General features: G+C 42.5%; 1 protein-coding gene across 2 annotated transcripts in view; it reads left to right on the top strand.

The window, feature by feature from the left end:
• The first annotated feature begins 4,157 nt into the window (after positions 1–4,157).
• Positions 4,158–19,217, top strand: part of PPP4R2 (protein phosphatase 4 regulatory subunit 2) — a 31,426-nt gene continuing 16,366 nt past the window's right edge. The window contains exons 1-2 of one of the 2 annotated variants that reach the window (XM_074151699.1): positions 4,158–4,336; positions 5,130–5,211. In XM_074151699.1, coding sequence (XP_074007800.1) covers positions 4,303–4,336; positions 5,130–5,211 — 116 coding nt within the window. In that variant the 5' untranslated portion in view covers positions 4,158–4,302. The remainder of the gene's footprint in view (positions 4,337–5,129; positions 5,212–19,217) is intronic. The other variant, XM_074151700.1, reaches the window with a different exon arrangement.

The raw sequence follows: 19,217 nt of genomic DNA, 5'->3' as shown, positions 1-19,217 counted from the left end.
ATGGTTTTATTTGGTTCCTGCCCCAGAGGATATGGTTCTGGTGTCCCCAGAAGCAGGTAGATATCATTTGCGTATCTTGAAACATTTTTCCTGAAACAAAACAAAAACAAAATATGGTGTTTTCATCAATTCCACCACATGCCTGCCGTTGAATTTTGAGAACCTCTTGATGTTCAATGATTGCATTATTTAATTATTATTATTTTTAATGATTTCAATTGAAAATGGCTTCCCTGGAGAAACCAAAAAAGTTTTTGGAAGTAGATTATTTGAAAAACTTCATTCCACTTTTTTCAAAATAGGCAATAAAAGGATCGGAATGAAACCAGAGGCGTTTTTCCCTGTCAGATAAATCCTGCAGGAATTGTTCTAGTAGTTTTTATCTCCCTTTTGGAGCCAGGTTCCCCCTGTGTCTCTGCCCACCCCCGGAGCGGGGTCTGTGTTCCAGAGCGGTGCCGAGGAAATGTCCCACTTTGAAACAGCAAAGGTGCAGGAAGTCGTAGGGCTGCACTCACCGGGTTAACATCAAACCTCCCCGATACTCCGTGAGTGCGGAGAAGTGGCTCTAAAGTACTCAATAAAACAATTGAGTGTGTTTCAATCCATTGCAAACTGTTAATTTAGTTTTATATTTCTGTACAGAATGTAATACAAGAATTTAGAAAAAGCGTATTTATTTTTTTCTGCAACTTTTTTAGCGAAGAAATGCTGTGCCGTCCCAGTTTTCACTAGTAATTCTAGGTATCTTGGGAACGAGGGTATTTTTTTTTTTCTGTTTTAAAAGAACAGGCCAACACCACAGCTTTTCAAATGGACAATTACGGGCTTTATTTTGTTGGGTTTGGTGATACCTGTAAATGGAATGGGACGTAGTTTAGGAGGATTGAATTTGCTCTCCTAAAGGTTTTTTTAAGCAGGCTGTGTAACTCTTAGACTTTAACGTGCACGTTTATGCTGCTCTCAGCTCGTTTCAGCTGGTGGGATTCTTTAAGAGCAACCACGCTGGGAAATGCAGTTCCTGGGGAAGAGCTGAAAATTGAGAGCATGTGAGTGGCTCTGAGAATTATTAGAAAGAGCAAGCTGTGCTGGGGTGTGAGCTGATGGGGTGTTGGGGGTGAAATGCGGGCAGCTGGGGTATGGAAGTTATTTAAGAGAAGCTCTGCTCCAGGAGAGGTGAGGTCTCTGCTCTTCTGAAGGTAGCAAAGGTAAGCTAGTATTTTTTGTGCCTTTCAGCGGGCTTTGATACTCCTTTTAAAATACTAAAGTGGATCTGGAGGAGAAGGACCCAGGCTAACCTGTGATCTGAGTTGTATAGTCCTTTTCTGTTGTTGGTACATCTGTGTACGGGCCTCGGTGTTGCTGTTTTCAGCCCAGCACCCACTGCTTGCCTTGAAACCTTCCCCTGTCCTATCACAACTCTTATTTCAACACAGCTCTTCCCACGCTGAAGAGATTTTTCACTGATATTTTGGGGGAGGATATGGTTAACGCTGTAGAGAGTGTGTTATTGTCTAATTATAAAAGCAAACTAACGTGGTTTTGGTTAATAGAGATGCCTAATGCTAGAAAGGTGTGTGTGCTACAGAGGGCTCGAGGCAGGGAGAGTCGTGGCAGCAGAGCTGCAAAGGCAATAGCCAATAATTAAAATTGTTAACGGTGTCCATGTCTCTATGATGAGCCAAAGTGGTCAGAGGAAAAATAGCAGCTAAATTCAGCATGGCTTTAATGCCATCTCGTGCACTGGGGCTTGTTGGGTTTGGTTTTGGTGGGTTTGGGGTGGTTTTTTTTCCCCCTTAAAAGTTTGGGCAAGTCATATCTTCTTTGTCGCTCTGGTCATTTGTTTGGTTAATAGAGTTAATGATGCTGTCTGGCTGCAAGGGAATCTGTAACACCAGAGACACGTACAAGACAGTAAAAGTGCCAAGTCCTAAGTATTGTTATTGAGAGTTCTCATGTAATTGATGTCCAGTGGGGAGTGCCATTTTCCTTTTAAGATACTGAGAATTGATCCATGGCACAAAAAACCAGACAATTCCCTCACAAAGCACTTAAAAGTAGTAGCGCTTTAAAGTTGCACTTAAGAAGGCTTCCAGCTATTCACATTTGGTCAGTGAGAGTCCCAAAATACTTAATCTGAGGTATCTGTACCTATTCTAAACTATTTTTTATGAGACAGATGCTTTTCCTAAGCTCTCTGTCGTGCCGTGGCACAGGAGTGCAGCAGCTCTGCTCTCCTCACACTTAGAGACACAATCACAGCTCAGCCCCCTCCTCCAACACGCGGGCTGCAGGATTCCTACCGTTAAAATCCACGTTTGGCTCTGCAGGGTGTCTTGAACGGCAACATCTGTCTCGAAAGGTCGGTTTGTTTAATCCACGCTGCTGTTTTTCCCTCCTCCTGCTTGACCAGGCAGAGGGAGAGAGGCTCACGGCGGTTCATTCGCTCCCCTCTGCCCAGCCACAGCCTTCACGAAGAACCCAGAACTTTCCTTGTAAGGGCTGCTCATTTTAACAAAAGTTTTCACAGTAGTACAAAACAAGGATTTTGTACAGCACACCTGCATTACGTGCATACCTTGTGGATTGTTTCCCGCATGATAAAATCAACGCAAGGGGGTCCAGGAAGGCACTTTGCAGCACGGGAACGCTTGCTGGGGGTGCCAAGATCCTCTCTCAGCCGTTTGTGGCGGTCCACAACCCGGGTCATTTTGCTGTGATGTTAGGAGCACTTCTAATAAACGTGGTCATACCAGAGGTTTCCTTTTGTCAAGGTGGCACCTGGGAGAGTGGAGCAGTTCGTACAGCCACTGGCGTTGTGATCTTTTCAGGGATTCCTCCGAGATGCTACGGCAGAATCTGTGTTTCTGCTGTAGGTAACCGATCTGCTCTTGCTTGTGGCCAGCCCCTTCTCTGCTGGGCCAGCCCTGGCCACGAGAGCTGCTGGGGATGTGCCCGCAGGGGAGGACGGACACCCCTGCACACATGGCTGCAGCCCTGGGCAGGCCTCGGGAGGAGGCTGGGACGCCGTCCAGGTCTATATCAGGATTCTACCTAATAATGAACCACCGCAGATGTGCCAGCTCACATATGCCTAGAATAACAGTTGGCATCGATATTTGGCTACCTTATTTACAACTTCTTTTTGTCTGTGTTAAATTAGCATTTCCCTTTCCTTCCAGGAACAGCCACCTTGTGTCCCTCGGTCCTACCGAAGCATTTGGGGTGGATGAGCCCATACGGGGCCTTTTGGAGCCCCTGGCCTTGTCTCTGGGTTTGTCTGCTGGGAGCAGCCTCGCCTGGGGACCTCCTCCGGAGGGGATTGAGGGGCTCATCAGGGAGTGGAGCGATAGGATGAAGGGTAATGGTTTTAGACTGAAAGAGGGGAGATTTAGGTTAGATACTAGAAATTCTTTGCTGTGAGGGTGGTGAGACACTGGCCCAGGTTGCCCAGAGAAGCTGTGGCTGCCCCATCCCTGGAGGGGTTCAAGGCCAGGTTGGACAGGGCTTTCAGCAACCTGGTCTGGTGGGAGGTGTCCCTGCCCAGGGCAGGGGGTTGGAACTGGATCGGCTTTAAGTCCCTTCCCACTCCAACCATTCTACGACTTCAGCTCCCCTTGGCTTGGAGCTGTGGTGAGAGAAGGGACCATCCCCCGGAGCACAGGTAGCGCGGGCCGGGGGGAGAGCGGCTGGGGGGATTAAAGGTGCCCACAAGGGTGTCAGAGGCAGGTAGAGCGAAGAAGGGGGAAGATGGCTCCTCCTTGAGGATAAAAGGAGGGGTGGCTGGCATATCTATGCAGATATTAGATGTGAGGGTGGGGGAAGAGCCGTCGCCCTCAGCCTGAGGGGAGAGGAGGGCGGCCAAGCTCCCTGAGGGGCCGGGGCGGGGCGGCCCCGCCAGTCAGGCGGCAGCTCGGCGTTCCCATCCCCTTTCCCGAGGATCTGCTTGGCGAGGTCGGCGTGAGGCGGGCGGGAGCCCCCGGCCGGAGGAGAAGGAGGGCTAAGGCGGGCGGTGGCCCAGCGGAGCCGGTGCCGTGGTCGGCCGGTGTGAGCCGCCCCGCCGCCGCCTCCTCCCTCAGCACCGCCCCGGCCCCGCCTCCCCGCGCGCCCCCGCCCCCCGGCGGGAGGGAGGGCGGGCTGTCGGGGCCGCGCACGGCGACGGCCCGGGCGCCATGTTGGAGGGTTGCTGAGCCCGGGGTCTCTGTGTGTGTGCGGCGGCCGGAGCCCGTTCCCTGCGCGGGCGGGCGGGGGGGAGCTGGAGGAGGGGAGCAGCGCGGAGCCCGGGGGGAGACGCCCAGGCGGATCATGGACGTCGAGAGGCTGCAGGAGGCTCTGAAAGGTGGTGCCGGGGCTTGCCGCGGGGGGGTGGGGGGAGCGGTGTCCCCACGCTGAGGGGGAGACGGGGGGTCTCCCTCGCCGCCGCGACCCTCTGGCGGGGAGGGAGGGCCCATCGCTGAGGGCGGCAGGTCCCCTCCGTTGGGGGACGAGAGTCGGGGTCCCCCTGCTGTGGGGAGGGGGCTGCTTGGCGGGGGAGGGAAGGGGGTCCCACGGAGCGGGGAGAGGGGCGGGGGCTCCCCTGTGGGGAAGGGGAAGCGTGAGCCCCGTGTCCCCGCTGCCCCAGCCGCCCCCCCTCCCCCGGGCTCGCTGTGGGCTCTGTGAGGGGGAGCCGGGCAGCGACCCCACCGGCTCCCCTCCTCCTCCAGGCCCGGGGCTCTCCTCGCCCGGAGCTCCCGCCGCTTCCCCGCCTGCCCTCCCCCCCCCCCCCCCAACCTTCCGCCGCCATCCCCCGGGGCTTCCCTTCTTCCCCCTCCCCAGCCCGCTTCTGGCTTGCCTGGCTGGGGGCTGCCCGAGGAAATCTGCCTCCTCCTCTTGTTGTAGCCGCTCAAAAGAAGTTGCAAATCAACTTTTGCTACTCGGATGCGTGTAGTTTCTCCACGGGAAAATATTAAGCGTTTTACAGTGTTGGGAGGGTGGTGGAGCTCTTGGGAACACCTGGAGCTTTGCGAAAGCGTGAAAATGTTTTTGTGGGAGCTGTGCTGGTCGCTAAAGCAAATAAATCGCTAATTATTATGAATTTTTGTTCTGTCCTATCTTCTTTTACCATTCTTCTTGTGTCGTTCTCATACCAACAGATTTTGAGAAGAGAGGAAAGAAGGAAGTGTGTCCAATACTGGATCAGTTTCTTTGTCATGTTGCTAAGACTGGAGAGACGATGTAAGTTTGACTTTTCTGGTGATCCTCAGTTGTAGCTTAAACATTTCTGCATGTTAAGTCAATGAGATGCTCCCTGGATTCCCTTTTTGTCTGTAGATAGCTTCTGTGAGCTAAATGAGCTTGCCTTAGTTCCTGTTTAATTTTGGATGGATTAGTTTTGTTTGATGGTAGTTAGTTTTATCTAACAGGGAGACTTTTTATATGGACTTTGCTCAGGGGGTATCTGTCAGGTCTTACTGATCCTGGTGGGTAGAGTGAACCTGTTGCTCTTTCTACGTTTTTATGTGACATTCAGTTTTTTTTTTTAAATGGAAAGTTTATCTCACTCTTGCAATGCCTGTTGTAGTATCTGTTGTATACAGTGTCTAGTAGTACGATTTACATGAAGGTATGAATGGCCTAGGTGATTCCTTTCTAGGCTTTGTGTTCCGTGCTGCGTGATGATTGTGTCCGAAGGCTTTTGATGAGGAGGGGAGAACGGCGCAGCTGCTCTCTGCAGAGGAGACCTATGGGAACTACTCTCTATTTCCGTAGCCGTTCGTTTTTTCCGCTGGCAGCAGAGCGTGACTCTTCCTGGACTTTCTCTGGCAGGTCCCCCCTGCCAAGCGTCCCCCCGAAGGCCAGGGGTAGTGGGAAGGGGCCCTGCTCCCCTCCTCGGGGACAGGGACAGTGCTGGTGCTGCGCTGGGTGACTTCCTTGGTGGATCACTATTTGGCAGGAAGGGGAAAGGCTTCCCTGGGTGCGTTGCTATAGAGTTGCTCACTTTCTGGCTCCCAGGCTGTCTCCTTGTTTTTGAGGCCTAGTGCCAGACTACAGGCTTCAGCAGGAGATACGTGCTCTTACCGGGGTTTTGTTAGCAACCAGTGATTGCAGGGGCTTTGTCTGGGTTTCTAGAATCCCTCTAACATATAAGAGCTTTGTCGATTTTGCTGGTTTATTTTATTTTTTTATTTTTTATTTTTTATTTTTTGTTTAGTAGCTTGCTAGTACTGCTTGAATTAACGCTTTTGAAAGAAAAACAAGTTCTGAAATGTACTTTGCTCTTTGAATGGAAGACTTTGGCTCAGCAGAAATGTACAGCTTAATATTTTGCTGCAGTACTTATTTTAGTATGGACTTACTGTGGTGTGTGTTGTCTGTATGTGTTTAAAATATTTTTCCTATTCTGAAATATTTCTTCAGGCTCTTCCTATTGTTTCTGCCACTATTACATATATTCCAAAGTAATTTAAAAAAGTGATTGTGTAGGGGCAATTCTTCCTGATGAGAAACTTGGAGAATGAATAAACTCCTGATTTTATTTCCATTTGGGAAATCTAGATTTATTTTTTTTTTAATTATTATTTGATTATTACAAACTATTGCTTAAACCTGAACTGGAATCTATCATTTGAAACTTCATACAGACCCTGGCAGCCTATGTTTCCAGGGTTTTCTTTGGCTTTTTTCAGGTCTGTAGCTTTTTTCAGCGTTCTTGAACCTTTCAGTTGCATTAAATTGTTCTTAAAAAAAGTGTTGGATGTGAGCATCTAATATCTAATATAATCTGGAGGCAGACGTGGAAATATTATTCCATAATGTTTAATTTGCTTCCCATTACCTGTCAAAGTCTCTATTTCTTCATCAGATATGCTTCTCTTCACTGATGTGTTTATGTATCAAAGCACCAGGAAGAAATGCTTTAGAAATTAAAATCTCATGGTAAACATTCATGTAAAGATTGGTAATATACATTATAAGAACTGAATGTTTTTTTTTTTAAGCTGATACAACTTGACCACTGTAAGTGTGTTCCTGAATACACAAACCTACCAAATCCATGTTAATTCAAAATGAGCTAAATATTCTTTATATCCAGTTGTGCAAAAGTAACTTTATTTAATACAAATCTAAACCAATAGTAAATAGATTGCCTGGGAATGAGAAGATGAAATCTAAAATAATTTTTTGTGGTGATATTTATTAGGATTTTTATGAAGTTCAGAACTCAGTTTGGAAAAAAGTAAATTGGATGGTTAAGTCAGGGGTAATTACACAAACAGTTTGCAGACGTATTTATTGAAAAACAATGGATCTTATTCAGTCACAGCCTGTTCCTAAAGTAACAAACAAAAAGTACCCGTGTAAGTAAGGACCAGGGCAAATAAGGACAAGTGAAATGTGAATTACTTGTACTTGAAGTTATATAGTGTTCATGGGGGTTCTCTCAGCTTTTTAACTTGCTCAGTGCAAATCCTGATTTTTAGATTATATACTGCAGTCTATGTCCTGGGTTAAATGTAGAGTGTTCTCCCCCCAACCACCTTCTGGACATAGTTGCAGCAGACCTTGTAAACAATTAGTAAACTTTGAAAGGGTGCTAATGAAGTAAATAAAAATGACTCTTAATGCTCTCATCAAAGCATGATCATGGCTCGCTTAACAGATGGAAAACATGGGCTCATGTGAGACGGTTGGGTGCCTCCCTGCCCCCATTTGTTTGAATGTGCTTATTCATCTGAGTGAGTTACCAACAGGTAGATGCAGGTTTAGGGTAGGCTGTAATTTTGCTAGTATTTCTCTTGGCAGCAGGCTTGGCTAACGCAGCCCTGGTGTCACTGTTTCACTGGTGCTTGTTCAACTCTTTGCGTAGCTGCGTGGTAACCTAGAGCAGGAAACTGCTCGCAGTTGTAAGTAACTTTCTTTTTGTTAGTACTGTTTTTAACGAGGTTCCGTTCATTGATCCAGCTTGTTTTGCCCCTCTTAACTGGTATGTCAAACCCTAGTGCAGCTGAAGAGATGGTGTGGGGGAGGAACAAAGGGTGAGAGTTGTATAAGCCAGCACTGCAACTGTGATAAGGCTCTTCAGAGTGTGTCTTTATTGTAATTAAAACTCTTTTCCCTTTACAAGGAAGGTCTGGAATAAAAATGTTGCTAAATTTGGTTATATTATCAATGTAAGGTTATCAGTACCTTGCAGTAAAAGCCTGATCATGCAATCATGTATGTTAACTTCATCTATTTGAAGTTTAAGCTATCTTCTTGTGCAAAGTTAACCATTCACTTAATTGTGAGATTAGGGCCTGCATTTACAAAAGCCAGTCTAAACTTCCTTGATTATATGTGAACAGAAGCAAAAGTTTGATTGCTTGGCTACTTCGAAATATTTTTGTTTCTTAACAGTTGCTATGGTAAGACTTAGCCGTAGGTGAAATAAAGTTAATGGTTCAACCCTTTTTAGTCCTATGTTGAGTCTTAGGACCTTTTTCAGATGAGTGATGTACTGATGTGCTCCTTAACTGATGTGACTTTTTACTGAGATACTAACATGGAATATCCTTAGACCAGGTATAGTCGGGGAAGATAATTTTAACCTCCTCTCCTGTAGTTTGGAAAACATCAGTGTGACTTGCAAAACTGAGTAAAGTGGAAGGATACAAAATCTGTTAGTCTTAATACTTCACTGCATCCAAAAGGCTTCTTTAAAAACAAGATATGTTTTTGTGTTTGGTTTTTTTGCATAAGATACCCACTTAACCTATTTTTTCTGAAGTAGGAACAGCTTTAAAGACAGTACAGAAGTCACAGTGCTGCAATACTAGAAGTGAAATGCAAAAGTGAAAAAAAATTTTTTTTTTGTTCTTCCAAAGAATTCTTAAAGAATGGATATGAAGATCACTTGTCAATTGTGATCTTGCGTCTTGAATTTAAAATAAGTTTTCTCTTACCTCTTAGGAAATTCTTTTGTATTTAAAATCACTCTTTCTTCAATAGCAAAATTGTTTCTAAACCATTTTTCTAGGTACTTCACCAAGACAATCCAATTCATTGGACTGGAATGGAAAACTAGAATTTTCCTTTGGTTCTAAAGTTGAAAATAAAACTTGGAAAACAAAAGCAATAAGAAATTTTATGTCAATTTTCTCTGTGTTTCCCCCACTCTTGCCCCGAGGCAGGCAACCTATAAAGCACAGTTTTAATGGCTTGCTATAGTGAAAAGTATAATACAGACGCTTACTGACAGTGAAGGAATCCAGAAATAAGTAGTGAAGTACCAAAATCTGCAAAAATACTGTATATAGGCAGAAGTGATTGACTGTAAAATAGTGCTGGGCTTAACTAGAGAACACTGGCCTGGCTGGGATGTAATGTAGTTACACAGTTCTTGCCCTGAATGCAGTATAAACAGCCATTAAAATACATTCTGTTTTTATTTCTTTATGTAGTCAGTTTCTTTCCTCCAGAGTTTCCCTGGAAGATCTGAAATACTCATTTGTACTTCATCTAAGCCTGAAGACAGGAGTTGTCTATTTGCTAGTTTCCTTGAAGATCAGCATAAATGTTTTTTCTGCCAAGTTTCTTGAGTCAAGTTTAATGCACATGATTGTAGAGAAAATACAAACATCTATAGTGTCATCATAGAATAATGTAAGTTGGAAGGGGCTTCTGGAGGTCACTCAGCCAGACCCTGTACTCCATCCAGGGGAGCTAATTCCAAAGTTAGTTGAGGTTGCTTAGGGCTTTGTGTGCCTCTTCTGAAAATCCCTGGTGATGGCAATTCCATAAGCTCTGTTGGGCTTTTTGTTTCACTGCTTAACCACCTGCACTGGGGAGAATGTTTCAGCAACTTGGAGTTTCCCTTGGAGCAGCCTGGGACCACTGCCTCTTACCCCACATTGTGCACCGCTGAAGGGAGTCTATTTCCATCTTGCCTGTACACAATTACCCCTTCAGTGCTGAAAAACAGCAGTTGGATTCCTCCACTGTAGCCTTCTGTTTTCCAGAAGAAGACCTGCTGCCTTAATTTCCTGCCTTAGGTTGTGTGCTGCAGCTCTGTTAATTGCTTTAGAGGCCTTCTGCTCACCTCACTGTTTCTGCTCTTTTGCATTGCATGATCCCACACTGGATGTAGTTTTGTGGTGTGGATTCGGAAGTGCCAGGCAGAGGGGTATAATGGCTTTTTCTGATCCTGCAAATGTCCTGCCCTTTGTCACAGCAAGGCCACGCTGACAGGCGTTCAGCTCCCCACCTACCAGCACAGGTATCGGTCCCAGTACTGACTGAGCAACATCATTTGTGACTGGTTGGGCTCAGACTTTAGACCTCCTTGACCACAGCCACTCCTGGTGGTCCATGGAGTCTGTAGCTGCCCAGCTTGGCTACAGGGGTGCTGTGGGAGACTGTGGGAGTTAACAGTGTCCGCTGGCCTTCCCTCATCCCCAGGGTGGGTCAGGTAGATGGGGGATGGTTTGCTGTTGGTAAATTGTATAACCATAAATGTAAGTTACATAACCTTAGTTCCATCCATTCTCTAATGGTGAAAAGTATTTTTGACCCTTTGATACTGTTTCATGTACTCTGTGTGGCAGTGAACTTTTTTTCTTTCTCGCTACATTTTTGGAACGCTTTTTTTGGATCAGTTTGGCTTTTATATTATTTTGTTACAGCAGTGAAGTAGTCTGTCAGCTGTAGAAAAGATGGGAGCGGAGATACAGTAGCAATGAACATGCATGAGAATAAATTCCTGTTCTCAGCTTTAGTGTTTTAATGATGTATTCTGAACTCTTGTATAGTAATTTCCTTTCTTAAGTTACAAATATATTGATTTTTGTAGCCATATGTCTTTTTTCTATAAAGTATGTGAAATAAGCTAAAAAGTAGACTTAAATTTAAGCATGCTCTGGCTTTATTCAGCTAGCAGTTTCTGTGCTTGACATGTATATGGTAGTTTGAAAATCTTATTCTGATTTGGAGGCAAGTCATTACCTGGAAATCTTTAGAACTATTCAGGGAATGTAATTCCTTATGATTTTTTTTTTGTAGTTAAATAAAACCATTCTCAAGTTCCTGCCATAATAAACAGGATAATATTTTTTTTTTTTTGAAAGAAGTTTGTGTGCCTTTGTTAATATAGGCCTCCTCCATTTCCATGTTCTCAGTGAAGCAAGAGATGTGAGTAAACTTCCTTGCATTGTTTCCTGCTATTATTCCTCACTAACTCCATTCCATTAACTGGCTGGAATTATTCCCCACTAAATTCCAGTTCCACTGACACTGTTTTCTGTCTCGTAATCCACGGATGCTTCCAGAGGACAGGAATCTCTATTGAAGAGCCTGCTGTTTTATCTTTGTCGAAGATAGTTTAGCTTCTTGGCTTTTTTACCTATATTATGAACAATTATATATGTATCAAATGTACAGCTGTAGTACTTCAGAGGAGTCGGTTGTGATACGGATGAAATCACTCCTTTAGGAAAAAGCACACTATTGTAGGGTTTTATTTTAAATGCTGCCGCTTCATATCTGTTGGGAGTAGGGCTTACAGTATAAAGGTCAAACTTTTAACTACCATTATAAATTGTGTGTGATAAATTGACCCTAGTAAACTTTAGTCTCTCTATAGAATACCCATGTAAGGAAAGATAAAAGACTTAACTCCTCAGAGCAATGCTAACTTTGCGGTGTAATTGGACTATTTGAGCTGCAAATGTCACTGTATGCACATGCAGACTTTAATTCTTACCTTTACCTCTTAGCAATGTTTCTTCACAGCTGTAGTGGCTCCTCAGTATGACCTTCCCCTTTTCCAGTGGGCCTCAAGTCCCCTGTTCCATGGCGGCCTTGCTCATTCCTGTTCATGGGAAGTACTTGCCCAGATGTTTGGGTATTGTTCCGCTCCGTGTTACTCTCTGCAGCAATAAGGATGTTTTCCTGTTTTGACCTTGTAATTGATAAGCCTTGCTCCCTCTTCCTGGCTACAGATTTTGGGAAGGTTTGTGCTTGATGGCATGTGTTGGGGGAAGGAGGAAGGCAATGGTGCATGCAGAAGGCGGGATACAAAGCAATCTGGTCGTCTCGGGGGTGGTGAATTATTGGATTTTTGGATGAACCAAACTCAGGCTGCTTTCCACGGAACTGGTGTCTGGCAAATCTCAGTTTTAGAAATACTTGAAGGTAGTTACAAGGTTTCCTTGATGGCTACACATGATGAAGCTTTGCTCAGAAGTGGTAGAGTGTGATGATGCAGGAACACTTAATGCCTGTGTATTAGGTCACTGAGGTCGGGTACACCTTGTGAACCCCAGCTTAGTGTGTGTTGTCTGAACTGGCTTGTGTGGAAGACAACTGGGTGGCTTTTATTTACAGTTTTGGAAGGATTTAGTAGCAGAAGTGCTACGTATCTGATCCTGGTAGTGCTGCTTTCAGACCCCAGCGAAGCCTGTGCTTTTGTGGGACAATGACTGAACTGGCAACCATAGGAATACACTGCAAAGTAAATTCACATCCAAAAGTAGTTGCACAGGGTGTGTTTTCCTTTGTCTGGTTTTATTGCTCAGTATAGTAAAGGTTTGATAATATTATCTCAGTGGGACCTACTGCTGTTTTGAGGGTACCCCGTGGAGCTCTATGCACTGGTCGTTAAACAGTGTAGCTACACCTACCAGATGAGTTAAAGCATTCATTTTGTTTATTTGCTTATTCTGTGCAAACTGGTGATACCTGGAATAACTTCACTGCCCTCTATTAGCAGCTATGTGGAATTTACTTTGTGTATGCAAGAGGTTATATATGCAATTATCCAAACATTAATTTTACGTTACTCAGAGTGATTTTCTGTAGGCAGCTCCTATAGAGATAGTAATTTTAGCTTGCTGTAAATTCAGGAAGACTTTAAAATATGCTTTTCTTATTGCATAATACTTAAGTTTTGACTCCTGCACCTCTGCTATACAGGTTTACCGAGAAAGTGTCATCTATTTAATGTTTCTGTGTTCTGCCTGCATCACCTCTAGAGCCCTACAGAATTATATAGCGCCTTTATGTGATTTTCCTGTGCAGTATCTATTGGATGGGATGCAGTCTGAATTCCTGGAGAATCTCTATTATTCAGTGCGTAGCATCACTCTTAAAATGTGCCTTAGTGAACACTAATCTGTTCAGTGAAATTTTATCTGAAATGGAAATAAGTAAAAGCTGAGAATAATCCACAGAATTGTTAGAGTTGAAATAAGTACGGTTGTCTAAATTTCAGCAAAATATCTAATTGTGTTTAAAGGCACATCTGGACTATGTAAGTGATTTTTGGGAGGTATTTTGACACAGATAATGTCTGTCTGTTTGGCTAGTGTATTCAAACGCAGCTACAGTTACCTTTGGTAGAGCAGAGGAATATAAATGTTTCTTAGGGCTCCTGTGATTGTGACTTGTGAGAGAGGTCAGATACCTTCCCTTCTCGAACTTTTTGTGCGAGTTGCTTAAGTGATACTGTTTACAATTATGAGGTTGATCTGTATGTCCTTTAATTGAAGTTTAAAGATCAAAAATGAGATTTCAAGAATATGGTCATTGAAATCATGCCTCTTAGAAATTATTATTCCTAGTATAGCTTGTTGTAGTAATAACTGGATCCAAATCTTGCATTAAGTGTTGCAGAACTGTGTACTAATCTAGTCCCTGTCTTGCAGATACATTCTACAGAAATGAGGCAGATGTGGGCTGGGAAAACAGTTGCTGTACACAGTGATTTCCAAGAGTTCTGAACAATTCTGTGTATTTTATAATTAAGTTATGCAGGAAATACTATTTAGAAGATCATCAATCAAATTAAAAGTACAAAAAACTCAAATGACTTTAAGGTAATCTAGTACAAAGGGTGCTAACTGAATTTTTTACAAAGGTAGATGTAATAATTACACAGAATATTGATAATGAAATTATCCAGAACTGGAGAAATAAAATCTGTTGGGGCAAAGTATCCTGTGAACTACAGGATGCTAGCTCTGCAGGTACTGTGGCATAAGTTTAGTGGGGTTCCTGAACTAGTGATTTTTTTCTGCATGATAGAGGAAAAAACCAAAAGGTAACTAAATTGTAAATAAAGCAGTTAATTATAGTAGATATTATAGATACTATAGTAGATGTTGCTCAGATGGGAGGACTTAACTGGTATTTGATGCTTATCCAGAAGTCTGTGTTTGTAAGACTTGGCGAGCTTTGTATTTGCTGTGCACTTTATTGGGAAGTCAATGTTTAGGGTGATCACTCTACTTGTAATAAACTTGTGCATAAATGAAATTATATGAAGAATAAGAAATCAGAGTAAGGTAAGAATTTACATATTGGTACACAGTGCAGAAATAAGTGGAATAACTCACTAAGTACACCAGTTTACTTGAATCAGCCAAAGGTACCTTTAAGAAAATTTTCAAGTGGAAGAGAGATTTAATTTAAGTACCATCTGCTCTTATTTTTGTCTTTATAGATAAGCCACTGGTGGTGGTTTGTGGAAGTTTTGAAGGCTTTCAGTTACTTTTGTATGTATTGCTTTTCACTCTGCTGTAAGGACTTTAATTCTTGAATGAAGAATATGTTGTAATCTTGTAGTTTCTTTTTTATTCTGTGGTCAGTTTTTGCCTTTAAGAGAAAGTGAAAGTTAACTTAAGTTTGGTTTTAGATAACTATATTGAGAAATGCAGTTTCTTTAAAACTGCCAAGCCCTAATTCAGATTTCTGTTCGGTGGAACAGCTGTATTCTGTTGGAGTCAGCTGAATATTTATCAGGGGAGATCAGAATTGGTCCCTTGATGATTACAGGTACTACTTTAATGTCTTAATCAGCTGTCTGTTTCCATAGCTAAGTCTTAATCTTTGTTGTTCCTGGCAATAGCGGTAGTAATTTGCGAGTAGTAGAGAGGTGAACATTCATACTACCAAAGTAGATGCAGTTCTAATGTATTTCAGTTTCCGTGGTTCTGGAATGAGCTCGTCATGCTCACAAGGAGGAGAGCAAAGACTTAATTTAGGCTGACATCAATCGACGAGTGAAAATGGAGAAATACCTTATGTGCTTGTGGGAAATACCAGTTTTTCCTCTTTTGAGCTCTTCAATATCTTTTTAATTAAAGTGAAAGGTAACATGAGGTCAAATCCTACTGAAGATAAAACGTGAGAGCGTTTTAATTTTACATGAGTTACCAGGTGAAAGTGGAGAGGACGTTCCCCCAGGAAGGGTGCTTGCCAGCATGTTTTCCCAACAGGAGTGAACAGTTCACAGCAAAGCACAGTGTTCCAGTAAAATCACCCTGCTATATCACTTAGAGTTTAAATTTTTTTGGTCTTTCAGAAACACCGATGAAGAATCTAGCACTTGCTTATGGCTTTAATTTAATGTTAGGTTGAAGGGTTTGTCTGCTTGCCAGGAGCATTTAAGAAACTAGTCTGCATCGATGCCCAGGGGATTTTACTGTGTAAATCTGTTGTTGTTGTTTGGAATTTCCCATGTAAAATTTCCCTGCACTGTGTGGATGGTGAAAATAGCACCAGTGTGCAAAATGATGACGCTAAAACTAATTGCGTCAAAATAGTATTACAGGAAAGCACAGAAAGTAGGAAAAAAGTTTAAAATTCACTGAATATTTGAAGCAAGAGTGGGATTAAGTAAGGTACGTTCTTTTATCTGGCACATGAGGGCAGCTGCATAAAGGAACGGCTCTGTCTCTACTAGTCACATCACACATCTTATTCTTCCTTATCTGTAGCATTAATTTTGTGGTTAGATTAGTTAGATCTGCTTCACCTCCCTGTGTGTGGGATCACAGGAGCGTGTGGGAGCAGCAGAGCAGGCTTATCCCTTTCTGTGTAGACCAAATACGAAGTTAAGCAGTGGTGGGGCAGTGGCCTCCCTCTGTACCATGATGAACCCCAGCTGAACCACAGCACAGCTCATCTCCCCGTTAATGGGAGGTCAGTGTTGCCAGCTTTCTACCCCAGAAATTTTCAGAGGTATTTTCTGAACAAATTGAAAGCTGTTTCTCTACCGTTAAGCACTCTTTGTTAAGAAGCAGTCTTTATTATTTATACAATAAATAGCGAAATTCCAGTACAAAAACGTCAACTGGCAACAGTTTTGGGGTGTTTCGTTGTATAGAAATGCTGGGGATTGGGTTGTACAGGTAGTTCTTAAGAAGATTTTTAGCTTGTGCACCCCCTTCTGTGTAACTGTGTACTTCTAGATGTCCTTGTTCATACCAAATCAATGTATCTGAAATCAGGGCACAAAAGAGAAGAAACAGTTATTAAAATTGGCAAGTTATTTCACTTAAAAACACCTGTTTCATACTAGCAAGCTGCTGTGGGAGCGTAATCTAAGCCAACAATAATTTGGGGGGGCTAATACAAGTCACTCAGATCTTTTATTATATGTTAAGTGAATCCCTCCAAGATTGTCCTCTAGTTCTTTCCTTCTGTGTTCTGAGGACTTTGCCTTAAAATCAGTGTAGCTGAACATAAAGTGTTTGCATCCTAAATATACTATTTTATACTTTTTATTTTCTGCTTGTCAGAGAGGTAATAGAAGGGTGGAGAGGGAACTGCTCCCTTTTACTAAGTTCTGGCGTTTCTTTTATGGCCTGTTCAATGAACAGAATCGATAGTAGATCTACTTTTGTTTTCATTTTGTGTTCTTTGTGGTACGTAGCATCTCGCCAAACCGGATGGCATCCTCTCAAATTTTAAACCAAGTAATTTTGTAATGAACTTAAACACTGTGAAATCTGAAGACAGACATCCCACCGGGACTCCTGGGAGTCTTAATGTTTTAAGTACATAGCAAGGTCTCTAGAAGCTTAACGTCCCTTCAATATAATGTTTTTCTTAATTAAACCTGTAATCTGTGAAGCAATTCCAGAAAGATTTATGAAATAATTGCAGTACCTTCATTTCAGGAGGCAGCCTTATTTCAGGCACTCTGAATTCTTCTTCCTGTTCTTCATTTAATTTTAGATTTTTGCCCTGCTTACCTTCCATGGGTCTTACTGAAGTTTGAAACTTAAAATCCTGTAGTTTTTCTGACGTGTGTAAGCCATATGTGCTACTTTAGTATTATGCCTGATATTTTATTACAGTTGCTATAAAGGGGGATAAGCAACTTGCCCTCGCTGTCTTCTGCACTTGTGGAGACTTGCAGTACGATCTACGCTTCGTGTCCAAGTCATGTACTAGTGTTGGGGATCACTGGGTTGTAGCAAAGCCTTCCCGTGGAGCACTAAATACAGGAGAATGAACAATTCATATAGTTCTATGTGGATAGTTTTTATTAAAAAATAGTAGGGAAAGCACTGTGTTTGTACAAAGGAGGTAGGGATGTTGTAGTTATAACTTCATTTCCTTTCCTTATCCTGGTTCTCTGAAAGGTAATGTTTTTCTGTGACTCTCCAGACTCTCTGGAGAAACAGAGGGTTTCCTCTCTGTTCCAGGTTCTAAAGTTGCCTTTCACTATTACTTCTGTTACTTGGTTTTTAATGTTTGTTGAATTTTGCCCAAACAACTTTGTTAAGCATTTCTGGCTTTTTGCTTTTTTTTTTTGTTGAAATGTCAAGTCTCCCAAAATGAATATACCAAGTGGCAAAAGAATCAAATATAAAAACTTGTCCAGTGTTGGAGGAAAATATCAGTTAATTCTGTGACGTACAAAAACCATCTCGATGGTGCAAGCTACTAACCGAGGGTTCTCCTCTCTCGCAGTAACCAGTGTGGTGGGGGAGAAAGCTGCTTTCTCAGTTTCATCAGTACAAACATTTTGAGTAAGCAGGAGATAAGGGAATGGGAGGGAAGTCTTTTGTGCTCTGGGAGTGATAGGATTAGATTATTTCCATGTAAAACGCAATTTTGGTTTTGATAAGCATATTTGGAAAGATGAACTCGGGGCAAATCATGTTAGAGAAGCGATCGTACCTTGCAAGCAGCTTTGTGTTAGAAATTCTTTTTTTATATCAAAGCGTAGCATCAGATTATTTGACCTGCTGTCTGTCTCGGGTGACTGTGTCCCTTGTTGAAGGGTGCTGTTTGGCAAATAAAACTCGAGTTCTAAATTTCATTGATGTTACTCGGCAAACTTCAGTTGATCTGTAGTAAGGGATTAGTTCCAACAAAATCATGTAGTTCAAGTGTGAAATAGTTTGCTTTTATTAGAGAACGAAGTTATTTAGGGTTGTGTTCTTCCTTGTTTCTGCTCTGGTGATGTCCCTTGTCTAAATTAATCTTATTTTAAGTTCTTCCTTCCCTGTGCAGTGGAGATATTTTTGCTGCCTCATCAACTTTCAGTGAATAAGTATGTTGTTTTAGTACTGTTCTGACTGTAGAGTTTACTTGTGCTCCTTGTGTCTGTCTTCATAGGGCTTTCTTGTCTTCACTTAGTAATTCTGACCCCATCCTGGGGTTTTGTGTGTTTGTGTGAGGGGATTTTTTTTTTCCTTTTAGTTTTTATTTATTGGTGGTTTTTTTGCTTAGCCTGTCATTTTCCTTAATCCTCTCTACTTACATGTAAATATTCTCAGAACTTGCTTATGTTTCTCATATTATTGGCTGTTTGGTCAGGTGCTGTCTGCTTTCCTGTTCAATTTCTGTAAAACACAACTGAGTATCTTCAAACATCGAAGTCTTTTCCATCCATGTTTTCTCTGTTACGTTTCTAATTTTTTACTTAAATTGCAAGGTCAGGGACTGCGTTCTGGTACAATATTATGGTGTTAAACATCTTTTCATACCCTCAAGCACAGTTATTAGCATATATTAAATTCAGGACATAGTATCATGTATTTCAGTAATGTACAAAGACTGAACTGCTGGACTCTGTGTGAGCTTCTATGCTTTCACCTATTCCTTGACTATTAAAGCTGCTTTTTTAAAAAAAAAAAATTAAATTGTTGAGTTCAACTGCCATCATTTACATCAGTCCTGGGAGAATTTGAGATGTGTGTTTCTGCTATGATATATCTATCTACACAAGCTGTAGTTCTGAAATGCGCTGTGGTTGCTTCTTTTCAGCCATTCATTACTGCCTCTGGTGACTCTTTTCCTTGCTGGGTGCTTTTTTTTTTTTTTCATAAAGTCAGTTTTTTCCTCTAATTTTCTGTATGTCAGGCAAAACCTTTAGGCTGGTATGAGGGAAGGATGGTGCAGGAGCTGGTGGGAGGGAAGCAGAGAACTCTTTATTTAAGAAAAAATGCCAGCTTATGATTTGGACTATC

This window comes from Numenius arquata, chromosome 8, assembly GCF_964106895.1.
Source record: "Numenius arquata chromosome 8, bNumArq3.hap1.1, whole genome shotgun sequence".
NCBI classification, from domain to species: Eukaryota; Metazoa; Chordata; class Aves; order Charadriiformes; family Scolopacidae; genus Numenius; species Numenius arquata.
This window is presented reverse-complemented; position numbering and strand designations above follow the sequence as displayed.